General features: G+C 46.9%; 1 protein-coding gene across 1 annotated transcript; it reads right to left on the reverse strand.

The window, feature by feature from the left end:
• Nucleotides 1–25,610, reverse strand: LOC130298096 (uncharacterized). Its single transcript, XM_056550987.1, has 6 exons — nt 25,474–25,610; nt 24,796–24,975; nt 21,665–21,791; nt 21,105–21,581; nt 15,973–16,236; nt 1–146 (listed from the first exon to the last, which is right to left on the reverse strand). The coding sequence occupies exons 1-6, from the start codon at nt 25,567–25,569 to the stop codon at nt 1–3; spliced, it is 1,290 nt and encodes a 429-aa protein (XP_056406962.1). The 5' UTR covers nt 25,570–25,610.
• Nucleotides 25,611–25,943: the final 333 nt, after the last annotated feature.

Here is a 25,943-nt window from a genome sequence, read left to right on the forward strand (position 1 = left end):
TCACGCTGGGGCGGACGGACAGAATTTAGACGGGTTACCACCTCTGAATGGGGATACCTCAGACCGGGTGGGACTGGTGCTGGGTATGTTGTCATATGCCAGCTCGCATAGTGTATTACGAGTGTCTCTGTCCGTAGAGGTCATATCTAGAATTGATGAAAAACCAAGAGGTCCTACTGTAGCTGGAATATCCTTCTCTCTAGGAATCTCTGAAATTTTTGGACTGGTTGAGGCCAAAGTTCAAGCCTTTGGATAGGAGTAACATGCACTCAGCCATGAGAGGGATGTCCGTCAGATTCATTACGTTAGATGGATCGGGGGCAGTCTCTAGTCCTTCCATGTGTCGCCCTTGGTAGAGGCGATGGCGGTGTCCTTTTTTCCCTCTCCTCGTTTTCCTTCTAAAGGGAATGAACCTGGGACTGGAACTTGGGGACGAGAGTTCTGCATGCTGGTTGTCTCATCGGACCCGGTAGCATCCGAGTCCGAAGTTCAATAGTCCGCAGGTGGCCTGTGGGCATTTCCTCGTCTACGATTAGGTGGGAAGCATGGGCACCTAGTGGCTTTTTTGTTGGTATTGTGCCACGTAAACAACTGGGCTGATTCATAGTCGGCCTTGTCCTGTACGAATTTCTCCCTTTTACGCTCTTTAATTTCTGCCTGTGTGTCCATCAATTTTTTGTCCAGCAATTTAGTGTTAAAAATCTAATTTTTTACTTTTACAGCCCACTGTTCAAAAACCTGTGGTGTAAGTACTCACTGTAACCCTTGTTACATTCCTTGAGGGGTGTAGTTTCAAAAATGGTGTCACATGTGGGGGATTTCTGCTGTTCTAGCACCATGGGAGCTTCCTAAATGCAACATGGCCCCCAAAAAACATGACAGCAAAATTCACTCTCCAAAATCCCACAGTTGCTCTTTCCCTCTTGAGCCATGTTGTGCGCCTGCAGAGCACTTTATGTCAACATATGAGGTATTTCCATACTCAAGAGAAATTGGGCTACAAATTTAGGGGGGCTTTTTCTCCTTATATCACTTTTAAAAATGAAAAAATGGGCCTACAAGAACATGTTAGTGTCACGATTCGGCTTACCGGTTGTGGATCCACTGTGTCAGCGAGGGATTGGCGTGGACCGTGCAGGTGGACCGGTTCTAAGAGACTACTGGTGTTCACCAGAGCCCGCCGCAAAGCGGGATGGTCTTGCTGCGGCAGTAGCAACCAGGTCGTATACACTAGCAACGGCTCAACCTCGCTGACTGCTGAGAAGGCGTGGGACAGAAGGACTAGGCAGAGGCAAGGTCAGACGTAGCAGAAGGACGGGGCAGGCGGCAAGGTTCGTAGTCAAAATGGATAGCAGGAGATCAGGTAACACAGGCTTGGACAACACTAAACGCTTTCACTGGCACAAGGCAACAAGATCCGGCAAGGGAGTGCAGGGGCAGTGAGTAGATATAGCCAGGGAGCAGGTGGAAGCTAATAAGCTAATTGGGCCAGGCACCAATCATTGGTGCACTGGCCCTTTAAGTCTCAGAGAGCTGGCGCGCGCGCGCCCTAGAGAGTGGAGCCGCGCGCGCCAGCACATGACAGCCGGGGACCGGGACGGGTAAGTGACTTGGGATGCGATTCGCGAGCGGGCGCGTCCCGCTATGCGAATCGCATCCCCGCCGGCAATGTCAGTGCAGCGCTCCCGGTCAGCGGGTCTGACCCGGGCGCTGCAGGGAGAGAGACGCCGTGAGCGCTCCGGGGAGGAGCAGGGACCCGGAGCGCTCGGCGTAACAGTTAGTGTAAAAAATGCAGATTTTGATTTCTCTCCTCCACTTTGCTACTATTCCTGTGAAACACCTAAAGAGATAAACTTTCTGAATGTCATTTTGAATACTTTGAGGGGTGCAGATTCTATAATGGGGTAATTTATGGGGTATTTCTTAACCTAGTGCTGGGCGGTATACCAGTTCATACCGAATACTGAAATTTTTTCCCTGCACGATATGAATTTTTCCTATACCGCAATACTGGTCAGGCCCCTCCCCCTCAAATGAATGAATTGAGATGAGTTGCGGCGGTGCTTTAAATGAGATGCGGGCCACGACGCTTTAAATTAATGACTTGTGGGCCGCGCTTTAAATAAATGACTTGCGGGCCGCAACGCTTTAAATGAATGACTTGCGGTCCGCGGTTTAAAGTGAGGTGAAAGCTTGCCGTGGCTCACATCTCATTCATTTAAAGCACGGCCCGCAAGTAATTCATTTAAAGCGCGGTCCGCAAGTCATTCATTTAAAGCACCAGAGGCCCGCAAGTCATTCATTTAAAGCACCAGAGGCCCGCAAGTCATTCATTTAAAGCACCAGAGGCCCGCAAGTCATTCATTTAAAGCACGGCCCGCAAGTAATTCATTTAAAGCGCGGTCCGCAAGTCATTCATTTAAAGCACCAGAGGCCCGCAAGTCATTCATTTAAAGTGCGGCCCGCAAGTCATTCATTTAAGGCGCCGCGGCCCGCAAGTCATAAATTTAAAGTGCCGGCGGCCCGCATTTCATTCATTTTAAAGCGCCGCGGCCTGGAGGAGAGAGGAGGGGGGATTAGAGAAATATAGCAGCGCCTGGGGACATATATGATTAGTTCCTTGGGGGGGGGGGGATTACCGTTCAACACCGTGGAACCGCCATAACTTACAAAAATACTGTGATATGCATTTATGGTCATACCGCCCAGCACTACCTTAACCCCTTAAGGGTCAGGCCCATTTTGGCCTTAAGGACCAGGCCAATTTATTTTAGCATTTTCGTTTTTTCCTCCTCGCCTTCTAATAATCATAACTCTTTTACATTTCCATCCACAGACCCATATGAGGACTTGTTTTTTGCATCACCAATTTTACTTTGTATTGACATCACTTATTTTACCATAAAATGTACGGCGCAACCCAAAAAATATTATTTATGTGGGAAAATTGAAAAGAAAAACGCAATTTAGCAAATTTTGGAAGGTTTTGTTTTCACGCTGTACACTTTACGGTAAAAATTATGTTTTCTTTATTCTGTGGGTCAATACGATTAAAATGATCCCCATGTTATATGCTTTTCTATAATTGTACCGCTTTATAAAAATCACAAACTATTTTAACGAAATTAGTATGTTTGAAATTGCCCTATTCTGACCACATATAACTTTCTAATTTTTCCATATACGGGGCAGTATGAGGGCTCATTTTTTGCACAGTGATGTGTAGCTTTGTAGTTTTTATTGGTACCACTTTTGCTTAGGTTTTACTTATTAATTTTTTATATATTTTTGGGGGAATAAAATGACAAAAAAGCAGCAATTTTGGATTTTTTTTATGTTTACGTACGCAGCGATACCAAATATGTGCATTAATTTTTTTATGCTTTTTTAGGGTAAAATGGGAAAAACTGATAGGGGGGGGGGTTATGTGATGAAAATAATATTTATTTGTAATGAAACACTTTATTGTATTATATGATGTCACTGTTGGTCCCTCCCACTAATATGTATGAGGGTAACACCTCCTTATGATGTCACTGTTGGTCCCTCCCACTAATATGTATGAGGGTAACACCTCCTTATGATGTCACTAATTTGTCATCCTATATAACACCTGATAAATCTTGTATTCACTATTCTTGAGAAAGACCTGATTGTCAGGTGGAAACGTTGCATCCCCTGTATGTGTATGGACCAATAAACCTCACATTATTTGGACACCATTTGGAGCGCCGTCTTCCATCGTTTTTGTATATCTGGAGTCAGGAGTCTGTAATAATAGGTGGGAGAACAATCTCACTACGTCAAACAGAATATAAAAAATAAATAAATAAAAACCTATAAGAATTTATGGGATTCCGCACTCCCATTCATCTAACTTCTGAATTTCCGCAAGCGGAAATTTTGCCGTGTGAATAGACCCTAAGATTCCACTGCACACAAAGGAATTGCAGTTTTAGATCGTGGGGGTCCGAGCGCTGTGGCCCCCCGCGATCATCTGTACGGAGCCTCGGCCACATCCCCCTCGCCCAAAGAGGGGGCCACAACGCCCCCTCCATTTATCTCCATGGTAGAGGGTAGAGCTGTTTGGCTATCCTTGTCTCTCCCACAGAGATATATGGAGGGGGCGTGGCGGCCCTTGCTTCGGGCGGAGGTTGTGACGCGCCGCTATGAAGGCATGTCGGGGCCCTAAGCAGGAGATCGCAGGGGGGGGGGGGGGGCACAGCTCTCGAACCCCCCCGCTATCTAAAACTTAAAAAAAACTCTTCTTTAACCCAAAACACCAAGGGCCCCGACTTCCATCTGCCAGCACACAGTAAACTTGGGTGCACGCCGAGGATCCCGCTACACCACTATCAAGTGCAGGCCCTCCATTACTAAGATGGTGTAGGGGCCTTTGGAAGTTACAAGGGACTACTGTTTGCGACTCCAAACCACCATGGACATAAACGTGACATCCCACCACCATCAGGGTAACACTACAAGTCCCAGCATTGATCTCTGGCACACCAAACAGACAGGCTTGATTTGTACATACATTCAGATTCCTACAGAGGTGACCGGGACACAGAGAACCTCTCAGGCTTGGACTTGTAGTGGTAATAATTATGATGGAGGCCACTGTACTACTGTTAGGACTTTGGTAGGGACAGTAGAGACTTGTAGACATAGAAGACTTACAGATTAGATGTGGCTGCAGACTTGTAGGCTTTGGCCTAGCTGGACTGGACTGAACTTGTACAGGACTGGTGCTTTACTGTCCAGGAACTAAGAGCAGGAACCAAGAGACTAAGGGGAAGATTTATCAGAACCAGAGGAAAACTTCTCCAGTTGCCCATAGCAACCAATCAGATCGCCTCTTTCATTTTTCACAGGCCTATGGGCAACTGCCCAACTCTTCCTGTGCACAGGTTTTGATAAATCTCCCCCTAAGTGTGGAGACTACAGCCCTTTATATATCAGGGGCTGGACTAAAGCCCATTGGTAGCTGGTTGCCTGTGGTTACCTGTGCCTCAGGAACTCTGGGTATCAGGTGATTAGTTTGCTTCTACCTGTATATATAGATCGGTTTGTTTGGTTTGTATCTCCTCGGTCTGTCATATAATTGTACACGACAAAGATCTTCTCTTCCTAAAGTATACCAGGAGTACAGCAATGTGTTTGATAAGATGTAGGCGGGGGGGCACTACCTCCCCACAGACCCCATGATTGTACCGTTGAGCTTCAACCAGGTGCTATACCCCCAAAGGGCCGAGTCTACCCTCTGTTTGTGGCAGAGAACCAAGCCATAGAGGAGGATGTTACAGATGGACTGTCCCAGGGGTTCATCCAAAAATCTAGTTGAGGCCCCTGGGATTGGTGAGTTGAGGCCCTGTATCAATCGCAGGGGCCTCAATCACAATGCAGATTATACAAGTCTTACACAAGTCTTTCTGGACAAGTCTGATCTGAAAATTCCGTTGTGTGCACAGTGCAGCAGAATCTTATTGAAGTTGCATATACTAAAATCCAAGTATCGCTCTAGAGGTCCATGTAGCAGAAGCTCAAAACTGACTGTAAGGCAATTAGTGACACCCTCCTTGAAGGCCAAGAGAGGGTATGGATGTCTACCGGAAACGTGATTCCCCGCACTTCTACCAAAACAATGACTCCCCTGTATATTGGGCCCTACTGCGTACTTTGACAAGTTAACCCAGTTGCCTATGAACTTAACCTCGCGCCCTCCATGCGGACTTCCGAGATCTTCCACATTTCATTCTTAAAGTTGTTGTTATGCAATCACTACACCTCACTACCTCCTTGACGAGGTCGGATTATGAGGTCTGCAGTATGATTGACTCCCATATGTCCAGGGGCGGCCTCCAGTATGTAATCCTCTGGAAAGGCTATGGACCAGAGGAACGGTCCTGGGTTCCAGCTACAGATGTTCGCGCTTCTTCCCTTCTCCGTACCTTTCATGCTACATTCCTTCACAAATCTGTTGCTCCCCTATGTGGAGGGTTCATTAAGAGGTGGGTACTGTGACTGGGCTCTTGTCTTTCCTTTGCTCCACTGCTGGTTTCTCAGACAACAAAATCTTAGCTGATGTTAATGAGCAGCTACTTATTTCTCTGGCTACTGTTCAATCAGTCAGCCCCTTCCCTGCTGAGTCCTGGCTATTTAACAGCAACAGTTCAAAGACCATGTAAGGGCATTGGTGTCACGATGCCGGCTGGCAGGTAGTGGATCCTCTGTGCCAGAGAGGGATTGGCGTGGACCGTGCTAGTGGATCGGTTCTAAGACACTACTGGTTTTCACCAGAGCCCGCCGCAAAGCGGGATGGACTTGCTGCGGCGGTAGTGACCAGGTCGTATCCACTAGCAACGGCTCAACCTCTCTGACTGCTGAAGATAGGCGCGGTACAAGGGAGTAGGCAGAAGCAAGGTCGGACGTAGCAGAAGGTCGGGGCAGGCAGCAAGGATCGTAGTCAGGGGCAACGGCAGGAGGTCTGGAACACAGGCTAGGAACACACAAGGAAACGCTTTCACTGGCACGATGGCAACAAGATCCGGCAAGGAAGTGCAGGGGAAGTGAGGTGATATAGGGAAGTGCACAGGTGATCAGACTAATTGGAACCACTGCGCCAATCAGCGGCGCAGTGGCCCTTTAAATCGCAAAGACCCGGCGCGCGCGCGCCCTAAGGAGCGGGGCCGCGCGCGCCGGGACAGGACCGACGGAGAGCGAGTCAGGTACGGGAGCCGGGGTGCGCATCGCGAGCGGGCGCTACCCGCATCGCGAATCGCATCCCGGCTGGAGGCAGTATCGCAGCGCCCCGGGTCAGTGGATCTGACCGGAGCGCTGCAGTGAGGAGAGTGTAGCGAGCGCTCCGGGGAGGAGCGGGGACCCGGAGCGCTCGGCGTAACAGTACCCCCCCCCTTGGGTCTGCCCCTCTTCTTAGAGCCTGAGAACCTGAGGAGCAGACTTTTGTCTAGGATATTGTCCTCAGGTTCCCAGGATCTCTCTTCTGGACCACAACCCTCCCAATCCACTAAAAAAAAGGTTTTCCCTCTGACCTTTTTAGATGCTAGAATCTCTTTGACTGAGAAGATGTCCGAGGAGCCGGAAACAGGAGTGGGAGGAACAGATTTGGGAGAGAAACGGTTGATGATGAGTGGTTTAAGAAGAGAAACGTGAAAGGCATTAGGAATACGAAGAGAAGGAGGAAGAAGAAGTTTGTAAGAGACAGGATTAATCTGACACAAAATTTTGAAAGGACCAAGATAGCGTGGTCCCAACTTGTAGCTAGGGACACGGAAGCGGACATATTTAGCGGAGAGCCATACCTTGTCTCCAGGGGAAAAAATGGGAGGAGCTCTTCTTTTCTTATCCGCGAACTTCTTCATGCGTGATGAAGCCTGTAAGAGAGAATTTTGGGTCTCTCTCCATATGATGGAAAGGTCACGAGAAATTTCATCCACAGCGGGCAGACCAGAGGGCAAGGGGGTAGGGAGGGGGGGAAGAGGGTGACGGCCGTACACCACGAAAAATGGGGATTTGGAGGAAGATTCAAAGACTCTGAAGTTATACGAGAATTCGGCCCATGGAAGGAGATCTGCCCAGTCATCCTGGCGGGAGGAAACAAAATGTCGTAAATAATCACCCAAGACCTGGTTAATTCTTTCTACTTGTCCATTGGATTGGGGATGATATGCAGAAGAAAAATTTAATTTAATCTTGAGTTGTTTACAGAGAGCCCTCCAGAATTTAGACACGAATTGGACGCCTCTATCCGAGACGATCTGCGTAGGCAACCCGTGAAGACGAAAAATGTGTACAAAAAATTGTTTAGCCAACTGAGGCGCTGAAGGAAGACCAGGAAGAGGGATGAAATGTGCCATTTTGGAGAATCGATCAACGACCACCCAAATAACAGTGTTGCCACGGGAAGGGGGTAAATCAGTAATAAAATCCATACCAATCAGAGACCAAGGCTGTTCGGGGACAGGCAGGGGATGAAGAAAACCAGCGGGCTTCTGGCGAGGAGTCTTATCCCGGGCACAGATAGTGCAGGCTCGCACAAAGTCCACAACATCCGTCTCCAGAGTCGGCCACCAATAGAAGCGGGAGATGAGTTGCACAGATTTCTTGATGCCCACATGACCTGCGAGATGGGAGGAGTGACCCCATTTGAGGATTCCGAGGCGTTGGCGTGGAGAAACAAAGGTCTTTCCTGGAGGAGTTTGCCTGATGGAGGCTGGAGAAGTGGAAATCAGGCAGTCAGGAGGAATGATGTGTTGCGGAGAGAGTTCAACTTCCGAGGCATCCGAGGAACGAGAGAGAGCATCGGCCCTAATGTTCTTATCGGCAGGCCGAAAGTGAATTTCAAAATTAAATCGGGCAAAGAACAGAGACCACCGGGCCTGGCGAGGATTCAGCCGTTGGGCAGACTGGAGGTAGGAGAGGTTCTTGTGATCGGTGTAAATAATAACTGGAAATCTTGATCCCTCCAGCAGATGCCTCCATTCCTCAAGTGCTAATTTGATGGCTAGAAGCTCTCGATCCCCGATGGAGTAGTTCCTCTCCGCCGGAGAGAAGGTCCTAGAAAAAAAACCACAAGTGACAGCATGCCCGGAAGAATTTTTTTGTAGAAGAACAGCTCCAGCTCCCACTGAGGAGGCATCAACCTCCAATAGGAAGGGTTTGGAAGGGTCAGGTCTGGAGAGCACGGGAGCCGAAGAAAAGGCAGACTTGAGTCGTTTAAAGGCGTCTTCCGCTTGAGGAGGCCAAGACTTGGGATCGGCATTTTTTTTGGTTAAAGCCACGATAGGGGCCACAACGGTAGAAAAATGTGGAATAAATTGCCTGTAATAATTGGCGAACCCCAAAAAGCGTTGGATAGCACGGAGTCCGGAGGGGCGTGGCCAATCTAAGACGGCAGAGAGTTTGTCTGGGTCCATTTGTAGTCCCTGGCCAGAGACCAAGTATCCTAGAAAAGGAAGAGATTGGCATTCAAACAGACATTTCTCAATTTTGGCATAGAGTTGATTGTCACGAAGTCTTTGGAGAACCATACGGACATGCTGGCGGTGTTCTTCTAGATTGGCAGAAAAAATCAGGATATCGTCCAGATATACAACAACACAGGAGTATAAAAGATCACGAAAAATTTCATTAACAAAGTCTTGGAAGACGGCAGGGGCGTTGCACAGGCCAAAGGGCATGACCAGATACTCAAAGTGTCCATCTCTGGTGTTAAATGCCGTTTTCCATTCATCCCCCTCTCTGATGCGGATGAGATTATAAGCACCTCTTAAGTCCAGTTTAGTAAAGATGTGGGCACCTTGGAGGCGATCAAAGAGTTCAGAGATGAGGGGTAGGGGGTAGCGGTTCTTAACCGTGATTTTATTAAGACCGCGGTAGTCAATGCAAGGACGTAAGGAGCCATCTTTTTTGGACACAAAGAAAAATCCGGCTCCGGCAGGAGAGGAGGATTTACGGATAAAGCCCTTTTTTAAATTTTCCTGGACGTATTCAGACATGGCAAGAGTCTCTGGGGCGGACAGAGGATAAATTCTGCCCCGGGGTGGAGTAGTGCCCGGGAGGAGGTCGATAGGACAATCATAAGGCCTGTGAGGAGGTAGAGTCTCAGCTTGTTTTTTGCAGAAAACATCCGCAAAGTCCATATAGGCCTTAGGGAGACCGGTTACTGGAGGAACCACAGAGTCACGGCAAGGGTTACTGGGAACCGGTTTTAGACAGTCCTTGGAACAAGAGGGCCCCCAACTCTTGATCTCCCCAGTGGACCAATCCAGGGTTGGGGAATGAAGTTGAAGCCAGGGAAGTCCAAGGAGAATTTCAGAAGTGCAATTGGGGAGGACCAAAAGTTCAATCCTCTCGTGATGAGATCCGATGCACATTAGAAGGGGCTCCGTGCGGAAACGTATGGTACAGTCCAATCTTTCATTGTTTACACAATTGATGTAAAGGGGTCTGGCGAGACTGGTCACTGGGATGTTGAACCTGTTGACGAGAGAGGCCAAAATAAAATTTCCTGCAGATCCAGAGTCCAAGAAGGCCATAGTAGAGAAGGAGAAGGCAGAGGCAGACATCCGCACAGGCACAGTAAGACGTGGAGAAGCAGAGTAGACATCAAGGACTGTCTCACCTTTGTGCGGAGTCAGCGTACGTTTTTCCAGGCGGGGAGGACGGATAGGACAATCCCTCAGGAAGTGTTCGGTACTAGCACAGTACAGGCAGAGATTCTCCATGCGGCGTCGTGTCCTCTCTTGAGGTGTCAGGCGAGACCGGTCGACCTGCATAGCCTCCACGGCGGGAGGCACAGGAACGGATTGCAGGGGACCAGAGGAGAGAGGAGCCGAGGAGAAGAAACGCCTCGTGCGAACAGAGTCCATATCTTGGTGGAGCTCCTGACGCCTTTCGGAAAAACGCATGTCAATGCGAGTGGCTAGGTGAATGAGTTCATGTAGATTAGCAGGGATTTCTCGTGCGGCCAGAACATCTTTAATGTTGCTGGATAGGCCTTTTTTAAAGGTCGCGCAGAGGGCCTCATTATTCCAGGATAATTCTGAAGCAAGAGTACGGAATTGTACGGCATACTCGCCAACGGAAGAATTACCCTGGACCAGGTTCAACAGGGCAGTCTCAGCAGAAGAGGCTCGGGCAGGTTCCTCAAAGACACTTCGGATTTCCGAGAAGAAGGAGTGTACAGAGGCAGTGACGGGGTCATTGCGGTCCCAGAGCGGTGTGGCCCAAGACAGGGCTTTTCCAGACAGAAGGCTGACTACGAAAGCCACCTTAGACCTTTCAGTGGGAAACTGGTCCGACATCATCTCCAGGTGCAGGGAACATTGGGAAAGAAAGCCACGGCAAAACTTAGAGTCCCCATCAAATTTATCCAGCAAGGATAGGCGTAGACCAGAAGCGGCCACTCGCTGCGGAGGAGGTGCAGGAGCTGGCGGAGGAGATGATTGCTGAAGCTGTGGTAGTAACTGCTGTAGCATCACGGTCAGTTGAGACAGCTGTTGGCCTTGTTGCGCTATCTGTTGTGACTGCTGGGCGACCACCGTGGTGAGGTCAGCGACAACTGGCAGAGGAACTTCAGCGGGATCCATGGCCGGATCTACTGTCACGATGCCGGCTGGCAGGTAGTGGATGCTCTGTGCCAGAGAGGGATTGGCGTGGACCGTGCTAGTGGATCGGTTCTAAGACACTACTGGTTTTCACCAGAGCCCGCCGCAAAGCGGGATGGACTTGCTGCGGCGGTAGTGACCAGGTCGTATCCACTAGCAACGGCTCAACCTCTCTGACTGCTGAAGATAGGCGCGGTACAAGGGAGTAGGCAGAAGCAAGGTCGGACGTAGCAGAAGGTCGGGGCAGGCAGCAAGGATCGTAGTCAGGGGCAACGGCAGGAGGTCTGGAACACAGGCTAGGAACACACAAGGAAACGCTTTCACTGGCACGATGGCAACAAGATCCGGCAAGGAAGTGCAGGGGAAGTGAGGTGATATAGGGAAGTGCACAGGTGATCAGACTAATTGGAACCACTGCGCCAATCAGCGGCGCAGTGGCCCTTTAAATCGCAAAGACCCGGCGCGCGCGCGCCCTAAGGAGCGGGGCCGCGCGCGCCGGGACAGGACCGACGGAGAGCGAGTCAGGTACGGGAGCCGGGGTGCGCATCGCGAGCGGGCGCTACCCGCATCGCGAATCGCATCCCGGCTGGAGGCAGTATCGCAGCGCCCCGGGTCAGTGGATCTGACCGGAGCGCTGCAGTGAGGAGAGTGTAGCGAGCGCTCCGGGGAGGAGCGGGGACCCGGAGCGCTCGGCGTAACAATTGGCAGTCTGATCTCCAAGAGCGTTACTGTTGTTCTCGTTTGTGATTCCATTTATGTCCCTGGCCTGGCTGACATCCACTTTGGTTCCTAATCCTGGTTCTGACTTTGGCTATTCCTAATTACCAGCTTTGGTTCCTGACCCCTGGCTGTGTGTTTGACCTGTTTCCTGCTTTAGTTTATTTTTGTATTTTTTTTATCATTTTAAAATTTGTTTAGTAATAACTATAGGGAGTAAAGAAAGTGGGGTTAGGGGAGAAGGGAAATCAGAATCAGTCGTAGAGCAGTCTCATAATACCGACAAAGTTACATATAAAAGAGGAAAGAACTAGAGAGGCCAAGGAGGAGTGCGGGGGCCACAAAATGGGCCCTATAGAAGGAGGGACTGAGGAGAATTCCATATCCACATGAGGAGGAATATAAAGGGGAGGATGAGAAAAAGAAGAGCGAACGAGCTCTAATAATTCAGACGAAGGAAAAGCTTTTGTTACGCCGGGCGCTTCGGGTCCCTGCTCCTCCCCGAAGCGCTCGCGGCGTTTATCTCCCTGCAGTGCCCCGGTCAGACCCGCTGACCGGGAGCGCTGCACTGACATTGCCGGCGGGGATGCGATTCGCATAGCGGGACGCGCTCGCTCGCGAATCTCATCCCAAGTCACTCACCTGTCCCGGTCCCCGGCTGTCATGTTCTGGCACGCGCGGCTCCGCTCTCTAGGGCGCGCGCCAGCTCTCTGAGATTTAAAGGGCCAGTGCACCAATGATTGGTGCCTGGCCCAATCAGCCTAATTAGCTTCCACCTGCTCCCTGGCTATATTACCTCACTTCCCCTGCACTTCCTTGCCAGATCTTGTTGCCTTAGTGCCTTGAGAAAGCTATTACTGTGTTTACCCATACTGTGTTCCTGACCTCCTGCTATTTCTATAGACTACGAACCTTGCCGCCTGCCCCGACCTTCTGCTACGTCCGACCTTGCTCTTGCCTTATCCCTTGTACCACGCCTATCTCAGCAGTCAGAGAGGTTGAGCCGTTGCCGGTGGACACGACCTGGTTGCTACCGCCGCTGCAAGACCATCCCGCTTTGCGGCGGGCTCTGGTGAAAACCAGTAGCAACTTAGAACCGGTCCACCAACACGGTCCACGTCAATCCCTCTCTGGCACAGAGGATCCACCTCCAATCAGCCGAATCGTGACAGCTTTATAATAAGTGTGTAAATCCGGAAACGCAAAACCACAGTCTAATGTCTTCAGGGTGAGCGTCTATACGGGACACGTGGTCTCTTCTGAATCATAACAAAATTACTAAATAACCATCGGATAGAAGAAAAATAACAATTCCGTACTATGATAGGGACGGACTGTAAAAATATAAAATATTATTGGTAAATATAAGATTTAAGAACCTTTTTCCTTCCAATCCACGACATATATGGGAATTTACGAGCGTGTAACTGGGTCTTCAATCCGTGTAATAATGGCGCAAAGTGTGAAGTAAAGAGATCTTGTACCAGATGTGATCAGATCTCTAGGGATTTTATACCCCGGGGAGGACAAAGAAAAGGAAAAGAATTACACCGATGTTTACTAAACCCGGGGGACGCTGAGATATTGACTTGAATTAAAATCTCTATAATCATAATGAGAAGGGGGCGGGGACAACACTGACGCGTTACATTCCCTATATACAACGTCTGGGACAATATTACATTTATTATAAGTCCAGTGTGCGGAGATGAATATAAGAATAATAAATCATATAATATAGAGAACTTCTTAAAAAATGATAACAAGTTTGGAGATAGCATATATTGTATAAATATATAAGTATGTATTACTGTCAACTATCCTATGTACTTGGTGAATATATAGATGTGTTATCTGCATCATTTATTGCTCTGAATTTCCTTCTCTCCTTTGTGAGTTCTTTTATGTTGAACAAGATGTGATTGCTGAGTAAAACATTTTCTACATTCTGAACATGAAAATGGCTTCTCCCATGTGTGAGTTCTTTGATGTTGAATAAGACTTGATTGATCAGGAAAACATTTAGCACATTCTGCACATGAAAATGGCTTCTCCCCTGAGTGAGTTCTTCGATGTTTAACAAGATCTGATTTCTGAGAAAAACATTTCCCACATTCTGAGCATAAAAATGGTTTCTCTCCTGTGTGAGTTATTTGATGTCTAACAAGGTCTGTTTTCCGAGTAAAACATTTCCCACACTCTGCACATGAAAATGGCTTCTCCCCTGTGTGAGTTATTTCATGTTGAACAAGATTTGATTTCTTAGTAAAACATTTCCCACATTCTGAACAAGGAAATGGCTTCTCACCTGTGTGAGTTCTCTGATGTTCAACAAGCCGTGATTTAGATGTAAAACATTTCACACATTCTGAACATGAAAACAGTTTTTCCCCTGTGTGAGTTCTCTGATGCTGTACAAGCCACATTTTAGAAGTAAAATATTTTCCACATTCTGAACATGAAAATGGCTTCTCTCCTGTGTGAGTGGTTTGATGTCCAACAAGATGCGATTTTTGAGTGAAACATTTTCCACATAGTGAACATAAAAATGGCTTCTCTCCTGTGTGAGTTCTTTGATGTAAAAGAAGATGCGATTTAAAAGTAAAACATTTACCACATTCGGGGCATGAAAATAGCTTCTCCTCTGTGTGAGTTTTTTGATGTACAACAAGACCTGATTTCTGAGTAAAACATTTCCCACATTCTGAACATGAAAATGGCTTCTCTCCTGTGTTAGTGGATTGATGTTCAACAAGATACGATTTCTCTCCTGTGCGAGTTCTCCGATGCACAACAAGATCTGATTTAGAAGTATAACATTTCTCACATTCTGGACATGAAAATGGCTTCTCCTCTGTGTGAGTTCTTTGATGTACAACAAGACCTGATTTCTGAGTATAACATTTCCCACATTCTGAACATGAAAATGGCTTCTCTCCTGTGTGAGTTTTTTGATGTAAAAGACCTGATTTAATAGTAAAACATTTCCCACGTTCTGCACATGAAAATGGCTTCTCTACTGTGTGAGTTATTTTATGTTTACCAAGATCTGATTTCTTAGTAAAACATTTCCCACATTCTGCACATGAAAATGGCTTCTCCTCTGTGTGAGTTCTTTGATGCTTAACAAGATCTGATTTCTGAGTAAAGCATTTCCCACATTCTGAGCATGAAAATGGTTCCTCTCCTGTGTGAGTTATTTGATGTCTAAAAAGGTCTGTTTTCCGAGTAAAACATTTCCCACACTCTGCACATGAAAATGGCTTCTCCCCTGTGTGAGTTATTTCATGTTGAACAAGATGTGATTTGTTAGTAAAACATTTCCCACATTCGGAACAAGGAAATGGCTTCTCACCTGTGTGAGTTCTCTGATGTTCAACAAGCCGTGATTTAGATGTAAAACATTTCACACATTCTGAACATGAAAATGGCTTCTCTCCTGTGTTAGTGGATTGATGTTCAACAAGATACGATTTCTCTCCTGTGCGAGTTCTCCGATGCACAACAAGATCTGATTTAGAAGTATAACATTTCTCACATTCTGGATATGAAAATGGCTTCTCCTCTGTGTGAGTTCTTTGATGTACAACAAGACCTGATTTATTAGTAAAACATTTCCCACATTCTGAACATGAAAATGGTTTCTCCGCTGTGTGAGTTCTTTGATGTCGAGTAACATCTGATTTCGAAGTAAAACATTTCCCACATTCTGAACATGAAAATGGCTTCTCCCTTGTGTGAGTTCTTTGATGTTTAAGAAGACTTGATTTGTCAATAAAACATTTTTCACATTCTGAACATGAAAATGGCTTCTCCCCTGTGTGAGTTCTTTTATGTTGAACAAGATGTGATTTCTTAGTAAAACATTTCCCGCATTCTGAGCATGAAAGCAGCTTCTCTCCTGAGTGAGTTATTTGATGTACAACAAGGTCTGATTTCCGAGTAAAACATTTCCCACATTCTAAACATGAAAATGGCTTCTCCCCTGTGTGAGTTCTTTGATATCTAAGAAGACTTGATTTATCAGTAAAACATTTTCCACATTCAGAACATGAAAATGGCTTCTCTCCTGTGTGAGTTCTTTGATGTACACCAAGGTCTGATTTAAAAGTAAAACATTTCCCACATTCTGAACATGAAACTGGCTTCTTTCCTCTTTGAGCTCTTTTATGTATAACACCCCTTCTATGACTTTCTTTTTGCTGAACATCCTGTGATGACTGAGAAGACAGGACCTGTATATAAGGATGAGATGACAGATCTTGGCTGTGAAGGGCTGAGGGTGTATCTGGGATAATGGAATGTTCTTCATATGTATCTTGTGTGATATCATCATCTGCTTTATAATCTGAAGATATAAGATTCTCCTCTGATCTCCTGCTACAAGAATCTGCAGAGAATAACACAGATTTTATTTTTGAGTATTAACCTCTTAACAACCCAGGACATTTGTGCATTTCTAAGCAATAGTACTTAGTAAATCCACCCTTCATTTTAAGGGTGCAGTCACAAGGAGTAAACCAAGAGGAATTAACGGCGAAAAATTTACAGGCGGAAAAAATAATTTTATTTTCACGCAGAATTAGCGCACAGAAATGGGGGAGAAAGAAGTGAAGGGTTTTTCAGCCATTTCCACGCAAATTCCGCGCGAAAACGATGTCGGACGGAATTTTATTTTTTTTTACCATTGACTTCTACTGATTTCTGCCAGGGGTTTCCGCTTGAAGAATGAACATGCTCTTCCTTCAAGCGGAACAGAATTCAGCATCGGCATTCCGCTAGCAGAATTTCCACAGTGTGAACAGGACAGCGGAAAAAACATTAAAGTCAATGGGCAGAGGAGATGAGCATTAATATGGAGCGGAGGATTCAAGAGGAATTACTAGAGTAGATTACGCTTGAATTACTCCGTGTGAACGCACCCTAACTCCTTAAGGACGTAGGGCGTACCGGTATGCCCTACGCCCGGTCCTGGTATTTAAAACGGGGTCATGCCGTCAAGCATCATACAGGGTCGGTCCCGATCCGAATGTCGTGCAGCGCACTATTAACCCTTTAGACGCAGCGATCAAAGTTGATCGCCGAGTCTAAATTGAAAGTAAAAACTTCCCTGCAGCTCAGTCGGGCTGACCGGGACTATTGCGATAAAATCGTGATGTCCCGATCAGCTAGGACGCGAGCGGAGGTCTCCTTACCTTGCTCTGTCATGTCCGATCGGCGTTTGATTGCTCCAAGCCTGAGCTACAGCTGAGCTGCTTGAGCAATCGAGCCCCTAGAACACTGATCCATGCAAAGCTATGGCTTTGCAGGGATCAGCATAAGAGATCAGTGTGTGCAGTGTTATAGTCTCCTATGGGATAACAATGATCAGTATAAGAGATCAGTGTGTGCAGTGTTATAGGTCCCTATGGGATAACAATGATCAGTATAAGAGATCAGTGTGTGCAGTGTTATAGGTCCCTATGGGATAACAATGATCAGTATAAGAGATCAGTGTGTGCAGTGTTATAGGTCCCTATGGGATAACAATGATCAGTATAAGAGATCAGTGTGTGCAGTGTTATAGTCTCCTATGGGATAACAATGATCAGTATAAGAGATCAGTGTGTGCAGTGTTATAGGTCCCTATGGGATAACAATGATCAGTATAAGAGATCAGTGTGTGCAGTGTTATAGGTCCCTATGGGATAACAATGATCAGTATAAGAGATCAGTGTGTGCAGTGTTATAGGTCCCTATGGGATAACAATGATCAGTATAAGAGATCAGTGTGTGCAGTGTTATAGGTCCCTATGGGATAATAATGATCAGTATAAGAGATCAGTGTGTGCAGTGTTATAGGTCCCTATGGGATAACAATGATCAGTATAAGAGATCAGTGTGTGCAGTGTTATAGGTCCCTATGGGATAACAATGATCAGTATAAGAGATCAGTGTGTGCAGTGTTATAGGTCCCTATGGGATAACAATGATCAGTATAAGAGATCAGTGTGTGCAGTGTTATAGTCTCCTATGGGATAACAATGATCAGTATAAGAGATCAGTGTGTGCAGTGTTATAGGTCCCTATGGGATAACAATGATCAGTATAAGAGATCAGTGTGTGCAGTGTTATAGGTCCCTATGGGATAACAATGATCAGTATAAGAGATCAGTGTGTGCAGTGTTATAGGTCCCTATGGGATAATAATGATCAGTATAAGAGATCAGTGTGTGCAGTGTTATAGGTCCCTATGGGATAACAATGATCAGTATAAGAGATCAGTGTGTGCAGTGTTATAGGTCCCTATGGGATAACAATGATCAGTATAAGAGATCAGTGTGTGCAGTGTTATAGGTCCCTATGGGATAACAATGATCAGTATAAGAGATCAGTGTGTGCAGTGTTATAGGTCCCTATGGGATAACAATGATCAGTATAAGAGATCAGTGTGTGCAGTGTTATAGGTCCCTATGGGAGCTATAACACTGCAAAAAAAAAAAAAATGAAACAAAGGTAATTTAACCCCTTCCCTAATAAAACTTTGAATCACCCCCCTTTTTCCATTAAATTAAACTGTGAAATAAAAATAAACATATGTGGTATCGCCGCGTGAGTAAATGTCCGAACTATAAAAATATATCGTTAATTAAACCGCACGGTCAATGGCGTACACGCAAAAAAAATTCAAAGTCCAACATAGCGTATTTTTGGTCACTTTTTATATCATGAAAAAATGAATAAAAAGTGATCAATAAGTCCTATCAAATGGTACCGCTAAAAACTTCAGATCACGGCGCAAAAAATGAGCCCCCATACCGCCCCGTACGCGGAAAAATAAAAAAGTTATAGGGGTCAGAAGATGACAATTTTAAACGTATACATTTTCCTGCATGTAGTTATGATTTTTTCCAGAAGTGCGACAAAATCACCTATATAAGTAGGGGATCATTTTAATCGTATGGACCTACAGAATAAAGAGAAGGTGTCATTTTTACTGAAAAATGCACTGCGTAGAAACGGAAGCCCCCAAAAGTTACAAAATTACATTTTTTCTTCAATTTTGTCCCACAATGATTTTTTTTTCCGTTTCGCCGTGGATTTTTTGGTAAAATGACTGATGTCATTACAAAGTAGAATTGGTGGCACAAAAAATAAGCCATAATATGGAATTTTATGTGCAAAATTGAAAGAGTTATGATTTTTAGAAGGTTATGAGGAAAACATGAAAATGCAAAAATGGAAAAACCCTGCGTCCTTAAGGGGTTAAATAAGATTTACTGCAAAACTGAAGATAGTTGCTATGATTAGAGATGAGCGAACTTACAGTAAATTCAATTCGTCAAAAACTTCTCGGCTCGGCAGTTGATGACTTTTCCTGCATAAATTAGTTCAGCTTTCTGGTGCTCCGGTGGGCTGGAAAAGGTGGATACAGTCCTAGGAAAGAGTCTCCCAGGACTGTATCCACCTTTTCCAGCCCACAGGAGCACCGGAAAGCTGAACTAATTTATGCAGGATAAGTCATCAACTGCCGAGCCGAGAAGTTCATGACGAATCGAATTTACTGTAAGTTCGCTCATCTCTAGCTATGATAGAGGAACAGCCATACAACAGTGGTGTCAAACTGTGGCCCTCCAGATGTTGCAAAACTTCAACTCCAGCATGCTGGGACACCAAAGGTCTGTCTGCCTCCTCCAGAGGATGCACACTGTCCCCGAAAGGTAAATCAAGGCTTCCCTCTCATGGTATCCCTTAGTGCAGTGGTCTTCACTCTGTGGCCCTCCAGATGTTGCAAAACGTCAACTCCCAGCATGCCCAGGAGTTGAAGTTTTGCAACATCTGGAGGTTGACACCACTGCCTTACAAGGAGCAGGGACACCAGTCTTTGACAATCATGTGGCCACAGCCTCAGGGAAAATCACTGCTATGGGGCCCGGTCAGGGAACAAATGACCGTGTCCCCCAATCCACCTGACCCCACAGGTTATAATGGAGCAGTCATCCAAACCGCCCCCTTTATAATCCTCATGCCAGCCAGAGAATTCAGGCAAAGGATAGGGGATACGTTATAGATCACGGGGGTCCGACCCTTGGGACTCCCAGCGATCTCCAGAATGGGGCCCAGGCAGTCTGCTTGAAGGGGGCGGACCAACCCCTGCATGGAGCGGCGGATGACACTCCCCCTCGATGTGTCCCATAGAGATACATGGAGGGGGTGTGTCAGCCGCGGCATCCTGTGGGGGTCAGAACGGCCGCTTCCGACAGACTGCTGGGGCCCCATTCAGGAGATTGCGGGGAGTCCCAAGGGTCGGACCCCCGTGATCTATAACCTATTCCCTATCCTGTCTAGGCAGACAGTGAAGTTTTCCTGGAACAAAATTAAAAGGGGAACCGTTATTTTTAATGATTTTCGCTCACGACTCACCAGCCGCACCTATACCTCCATTTGGACCCACACAGGTGACCCGAACCAGAACATTTCCGTATCAGAGGGAAAGAATAAAGGGATTTAAAGATTCCAGTGGTCGTGACATCCCGGCCACGCCCCCTCGTTATGTGACGGCACGAGGGGGCGTGGCCATGACTTTACGATCACTGCCTCTGGTTCTGAGCCTTCTGAACAAAAAGTTCAGAACGCTGGAGCACCGGAGTACCCCTTTAAAGGAAAATTCTAGTACATGAGTACTTATCCCTTAGTCACAGAATCCTGTGTATAGGGGATATATGTCTGATCACTGGGGGGGTCCGACCACTGAGACCCCCGCGATCTCCTGCCTGGCATCCCATTTGTGTATCTCCGTCTCTCCCATAGAGATTCATGGAGAGACATGTTGAGCACCTCTTGGTGCGGTGGTCGACAGTAATCCCTGCACGGAGCGGAGGTCACCTGTGCCTGGAGAGATCTGGGGTGCTGGGCAGGAGATCACGGGGGGTCCCGGCGGTCAGACCCCTCACGATCAGACACTTATCCCCTCTCCTCAGGATGAAAAAGGAAAGATAGCGACTTCAGAGAGACAGAGAGCTGGTATCTACTGCTATATGGAGTAATATTAGTCTGTATATAATGTGTTTGATTCATAAACAGTATGGCGGTATTATTCAGTCACTATGTAGTGGTGATGGGATCAAGTCGACTGCTATAGAGTAAATATAGAGGGGGAGGGGGATAGTATTTGCCCTGAAGTCCCAAAGATTCTAGTTACACAAATACTTTCCGAAAATATTATTGTGACTGAATAGAATCTGTGACCCTTCTTTGTATTTAGTGGTTATTACTCACCTGGGTGGTTACCCGTAAGAATGTCCTCCTTATACTGCTCATCACCGCTCACATCTGTCTCTTCTTCTTCCTTTATGTCTGTAGCATTAATATAGATCAGATCTTTCCCTGTAGGAATGTCCTCCTTATACTGCTCATCACCGCTTACATCTGTCTCTTTTACTTCCTTTATGTGTGTAGCGTTCATATAGATCAGATATTTTCCTGTAGGAATGTTCTCCTCATACTGCTCATTGCCACTTACATCTGTCTCTTCTTCCTTTATGTCTGTAGCATTAATATAGATCAGATCTTTCCCTGTAGGAATGTCATTGTCCACCTTATACTGCTCATCACCACTCACATCCGTCTCTTCTTTTTCCTTTATATCTGTAGCATTAATATAGATCAGACCTTTCCCTAAAGGAATGTCCTCCATATTCTGCTCATCAAGAGGACGGGGACACCTCTCTGGTGCTGTTTTCTTACTGGATTTGACTGTATGGAACACATACAGAGACTGAATTCATTCTTTACATACAAATAATAAGAGGACGTGTGTATATAGTCATGTCTATTACCTGGTGATGTGAGGGGCTGCTGATCCTCCATCATGACCTGATCCTTGTACTGATCCTTGTGTCCTTCTACATACTCCCACTCCTCCATGGAGAAATAGACCGCCACGTCCTGACACCTTATAGGAACCTGACACATAATGATACAGTCATCACCCCGACCTCTCCAGTGGTGTTACTGTATAATGTCCCAGCAGGGTCACCTCTCCAATCATCACCAGACCCCTCCATTACTGTATAATGTCCCAGCATTCCCAGCAGTGTCACCTCTCCAGTCATCACCAGACCCCTCCATTACTGTATAATGTCCCAGCAGTGTCACCTCTCCAGTCATCACCAGACCCCTCCATTACTGTATAATGTCCCAGCAGTGTCACCTCTCCAGTCATCACCAGACCCCTCCATTACTGTATAATGTCCCAGCATTCCCAGCAGTGTCACCTCTCCAGTCATCACCAGACCCCTCCATTACTGTATAATGTCCCAGCAGTGTCACCTCTCCAGTCATCACCAGACCCCTCCATTACTGTATAATGTCTCAGCAGTGTCACCTCTCCAGTTATCACCAGACCCCTCCATTATTGTATAATGTCCCAGCAGTGTCACCTCTCCAGTCATCACCAGACCCCTTCATTACTGTATAATGTCCCAGCAGTGTCACCTCTCCAGTCATCACCAGACCCCTGCATTACTGTATAATGTCCCAGCAGGGTCACCTCTCCAGTCATCACCAGACCCCTCCATTACAGTATAATGTCCCAGCAGTGTCACCTCTCCAGTCATCACGAGACCCCTCCATTACTGTATAATGTCCCAGCAGTGTCACCTCTCCAGTCATCACCAGACCCCTCCATTACTGTATAATGTCCCAGCAGTGTCACCTCTCCAGTCATCACCAGACCCCTCCATTACTGTATAATGTCCCAGCAGTGTCACCTCTCCAGTCATCACCAGACCCCTCCATTATTATATAATGTCCCAGCAGTGTCACCTCTCCAGTCATCACCAGACCCCTCCATTACTGTATAATGTCCCAGCAGTGTCACCTCTCCAGTCATCACCAGACCCCTCCATTACTATATAATGTCCCAGCAGGGTCACCTCTCCAGTCATCACCAGACCCCTCCATTACTATATAATGTCCCAGCAGTGTCACCTCTCCAGTCATCACCAGACCCCTCCATTACTGTATAATGTCCCAGCAGTGTCACCTCTCCAGTCATCACCAGACCCTTCCATTACTGTATAATGTCCCAGCAGTGTCACCTCTCCAGTCATCACCAGACCCCTCCATTACTGTATAATGTCCCAGCAGTGTCACCTCTCCAGTCATCACCAGACCCCTCCATTACAGTATAATGTCCCAGCATTCCCAGCAGTGTCACCTCTCCAGTCATCACCAGACCCTTCCATTACTGTATAATGTCCCAGCAGTGTCACCTCTCCAGTCATCACCAGACCCCTCCATTACTGTATAATGTCCCAGCAGTGTCACCTCTCCAGTCATCACCAGACCCCTCCATTACTGTATAATGTCCCAGCAGTGTCACCTCTCCAGTCATCACCAGACCCCTCCATTACTGTATAATATCCCAGCATTCCCAGCAGTGTCACCTCTCTAGTCATCACCAGACCCCTCCATTACTGTATAATGTCCCAGCATTCCCAGCAGTGTCACCTCTCCAGTCATCACCAGACCCCTCCATTACTGTATAATGTCCCAGCAATGTCACCTCTCCAGTCATCACCAGACCCCTCCATTACTGTATAATGTCCCAGCAGTGTCACCTTTCTAATCGTCACCAGACCCCTCCATTACTGTATAATGTCCCAGCAGTGTCACCTCTCCAGTCATCACCAGACCCCTCCATTACTGTATAATGTCCCAGCAGGGTCACCTCTCCAGTCATCACCAGACCCCTCCATTACTGTATAATGTCCCAGCAGTGTCACCTCTCCAGTCATCACCAGACCCCTCCATTACTGTATAATGTCCCAGCAGTGTCACCTCTCCAGTTATCACCAGACCCCTCCATTACTGTATAATGTCCCAGCAGGGTCACCTCTCCAGTCATCACCAGACCCCTCCATTACTGTATAATGTCCCAGCAGTGTCACCTCTCCAGTCATCACCAGACCCCTCCATTACTGTATAATGTCCCAGCAGTGTCACCTCTCCAGTCATCACCAGACCCCTCCATTACTGTATAATGTCCCAGCAGTGTCACCTCTCCAGTCATCACCAGACCCCTCCTTACTGTATAATGTCCCAGCATTCCCAGCAGTGTCACCTCTCCAGTCATCACCAGACCCCTCCATTACTGTATAATGTCCCAGCAATGTCACCTCTCCAGTCATCACCAGACCCCTCCATTACTGTATAATGTCCCAGCATTCCTAGCAGTGTCACCTCTCTAATCATCACCAGACCCCTCCATTACTGTATAATGTCCCAGCAGTGTCACCTTTCTAATCGTCACCAGACCCCTCCATTACTGTATAATGTCCCAGCAGTGTCACCTCTCCAGTCATCACCAGACCCCTCCATTACTGTATAATGTTCCAGCAGTGTCACCTCTCCAGTCATCACCAGACCCCTCCATTACTGTATAATGTCCCAGCAGGGTCACCTCTCCAGTCATCACCAGACCCCTCCATTACTGTATAATGTCCCAGCAGTGTCACCTCTCCAGTCATCACCAGACCCCTCCATTACTGTATAATGTCCCAGCAGTGTCACCTCTCCAGTCATCACCAGACCCCTCCATTACTGTATAATGTCCCAGCAGTGTCACCTCTCCAGTCATCACCAGACCCCTCCATTACTGTACAATGTCCCAGCATTCCCAGCAGTGTCACCTCTCCAGTCATCACCAGACTCCTCCATTACTGTATAATGTCCCAGCAGTGTCACCTCTCCAGTCATCACCAGACCCCTCCATTACTGTATAATGTCCCAGCAGTGTCACCTCTCCAGTCATCACCAGACCCCTCCATTACTGTATAATGTCCCAGCAGTGTCACCTCTCCAGTCATCACTAGACCCCTCCATTACTGTATAATGTCCCAGCAGTGTCACCTCTCCAGTCATCACCAGACCCCTCCATTACTGTATAATGTCCCAGCAGGGTCACCTCTCCAGTCAGCAGCTCCATCATCTTGTTGATGAGTTCTAGGATCTTCTGTTCATCCATTTCCTCATGTATCAGGGAGTGAGGTGGGGGCCCCGGGATTGGGCTCAGGGTTCTTCCCCATCCTTCACACACAGGGGCCCGACAGCGCCCACTAGAGGACTTCTTCACTACTGTGTAATCCTGTGTATGGAGAGACACATTAATATCACTACATACATTTCCAGAATCCCTCACCTCTCCAGTCATATCCATCTGTTATTACATAGATAAGAATGAGGTCATGTGACATCACTCCCAGAATCCCTCACCTCTCCAGTCATATCCATCTGTTATTCAATAGATAAGAATGAGGTCATGTGACATCACTCCCAGAATCCCTCACCTCTCCAGTCATATCCATCTGTTATTCCATAGATAAGAATGAGGTCATGTGACATCACTCCCAGAATCCCTCACCTCTCCAGTCATATCCATCTGTTATTCCATAGATAAGAATGAGGTCATGTGACATCACTCCCAGAATCCCTCACCTCTCTAGTCATAACCATCTGTTATTACATAGATAAGAATGAGGTCATGTGACATCACTCCCAGAATCCCTCACCTCTCCAGTCATAACCATCTGTTATTACATAGATAAGAATGAGGTCATGTGACATCACTCCCAGAATCCCTCACCTCTCCAGTAAGCCGGAAGAGTATCTGTAGGGTGAGGTTTATGATCCTGTTGGCCATCTTGTTCCTGTCTCTCTCCATGGTTGATGGGTCATCCATGAGAATTCTCTTATATAGAAGATATCAGCAGAGGATCCTGGATTGGAGAAACCTGAAGGGAAGAAGAGGAGACGATGATAAACCGCACCAGATTCTATGGAGAAATAAAATCCATTTCCTGGAGATAATCTGGGGAAACATCTGAGGAGACATTATAGGAGTTTTCAGATTTCTCTATAAAACAAAATCCATTGTCCGAGGGCTGTAAAATAAGAGACTAGAGCGCACTCCCCTCTCCCGTCCAGTGGTGGCGCTCTGGTCCTCCAGGTCTTCTGAGGTCGCTCTCCCTGCTCTGCTGAAGACGTTGTGAATCCATTTCTCCTAATCTCTGAGGCTGCGGTGTATTCAGAACGTCTTCATCAGAGCAGGGAGAA

The sequence above is a fragment of the Hyla sarda genome, assembly GCF_029499605.1.
Source record: "Hyla sarda isolate aHylSar1 chromosome 1 unlocalized genomic scaffold, aHylSar1.hap1 SUPER_1_unloc_20, whole genome shotgun sequence".
Taxonomy (NCBI): Eukaryota; Metazoa; Chordata; class Amphibia; order Anura; family Hylidae; genus Hyla; species Hyla sarda.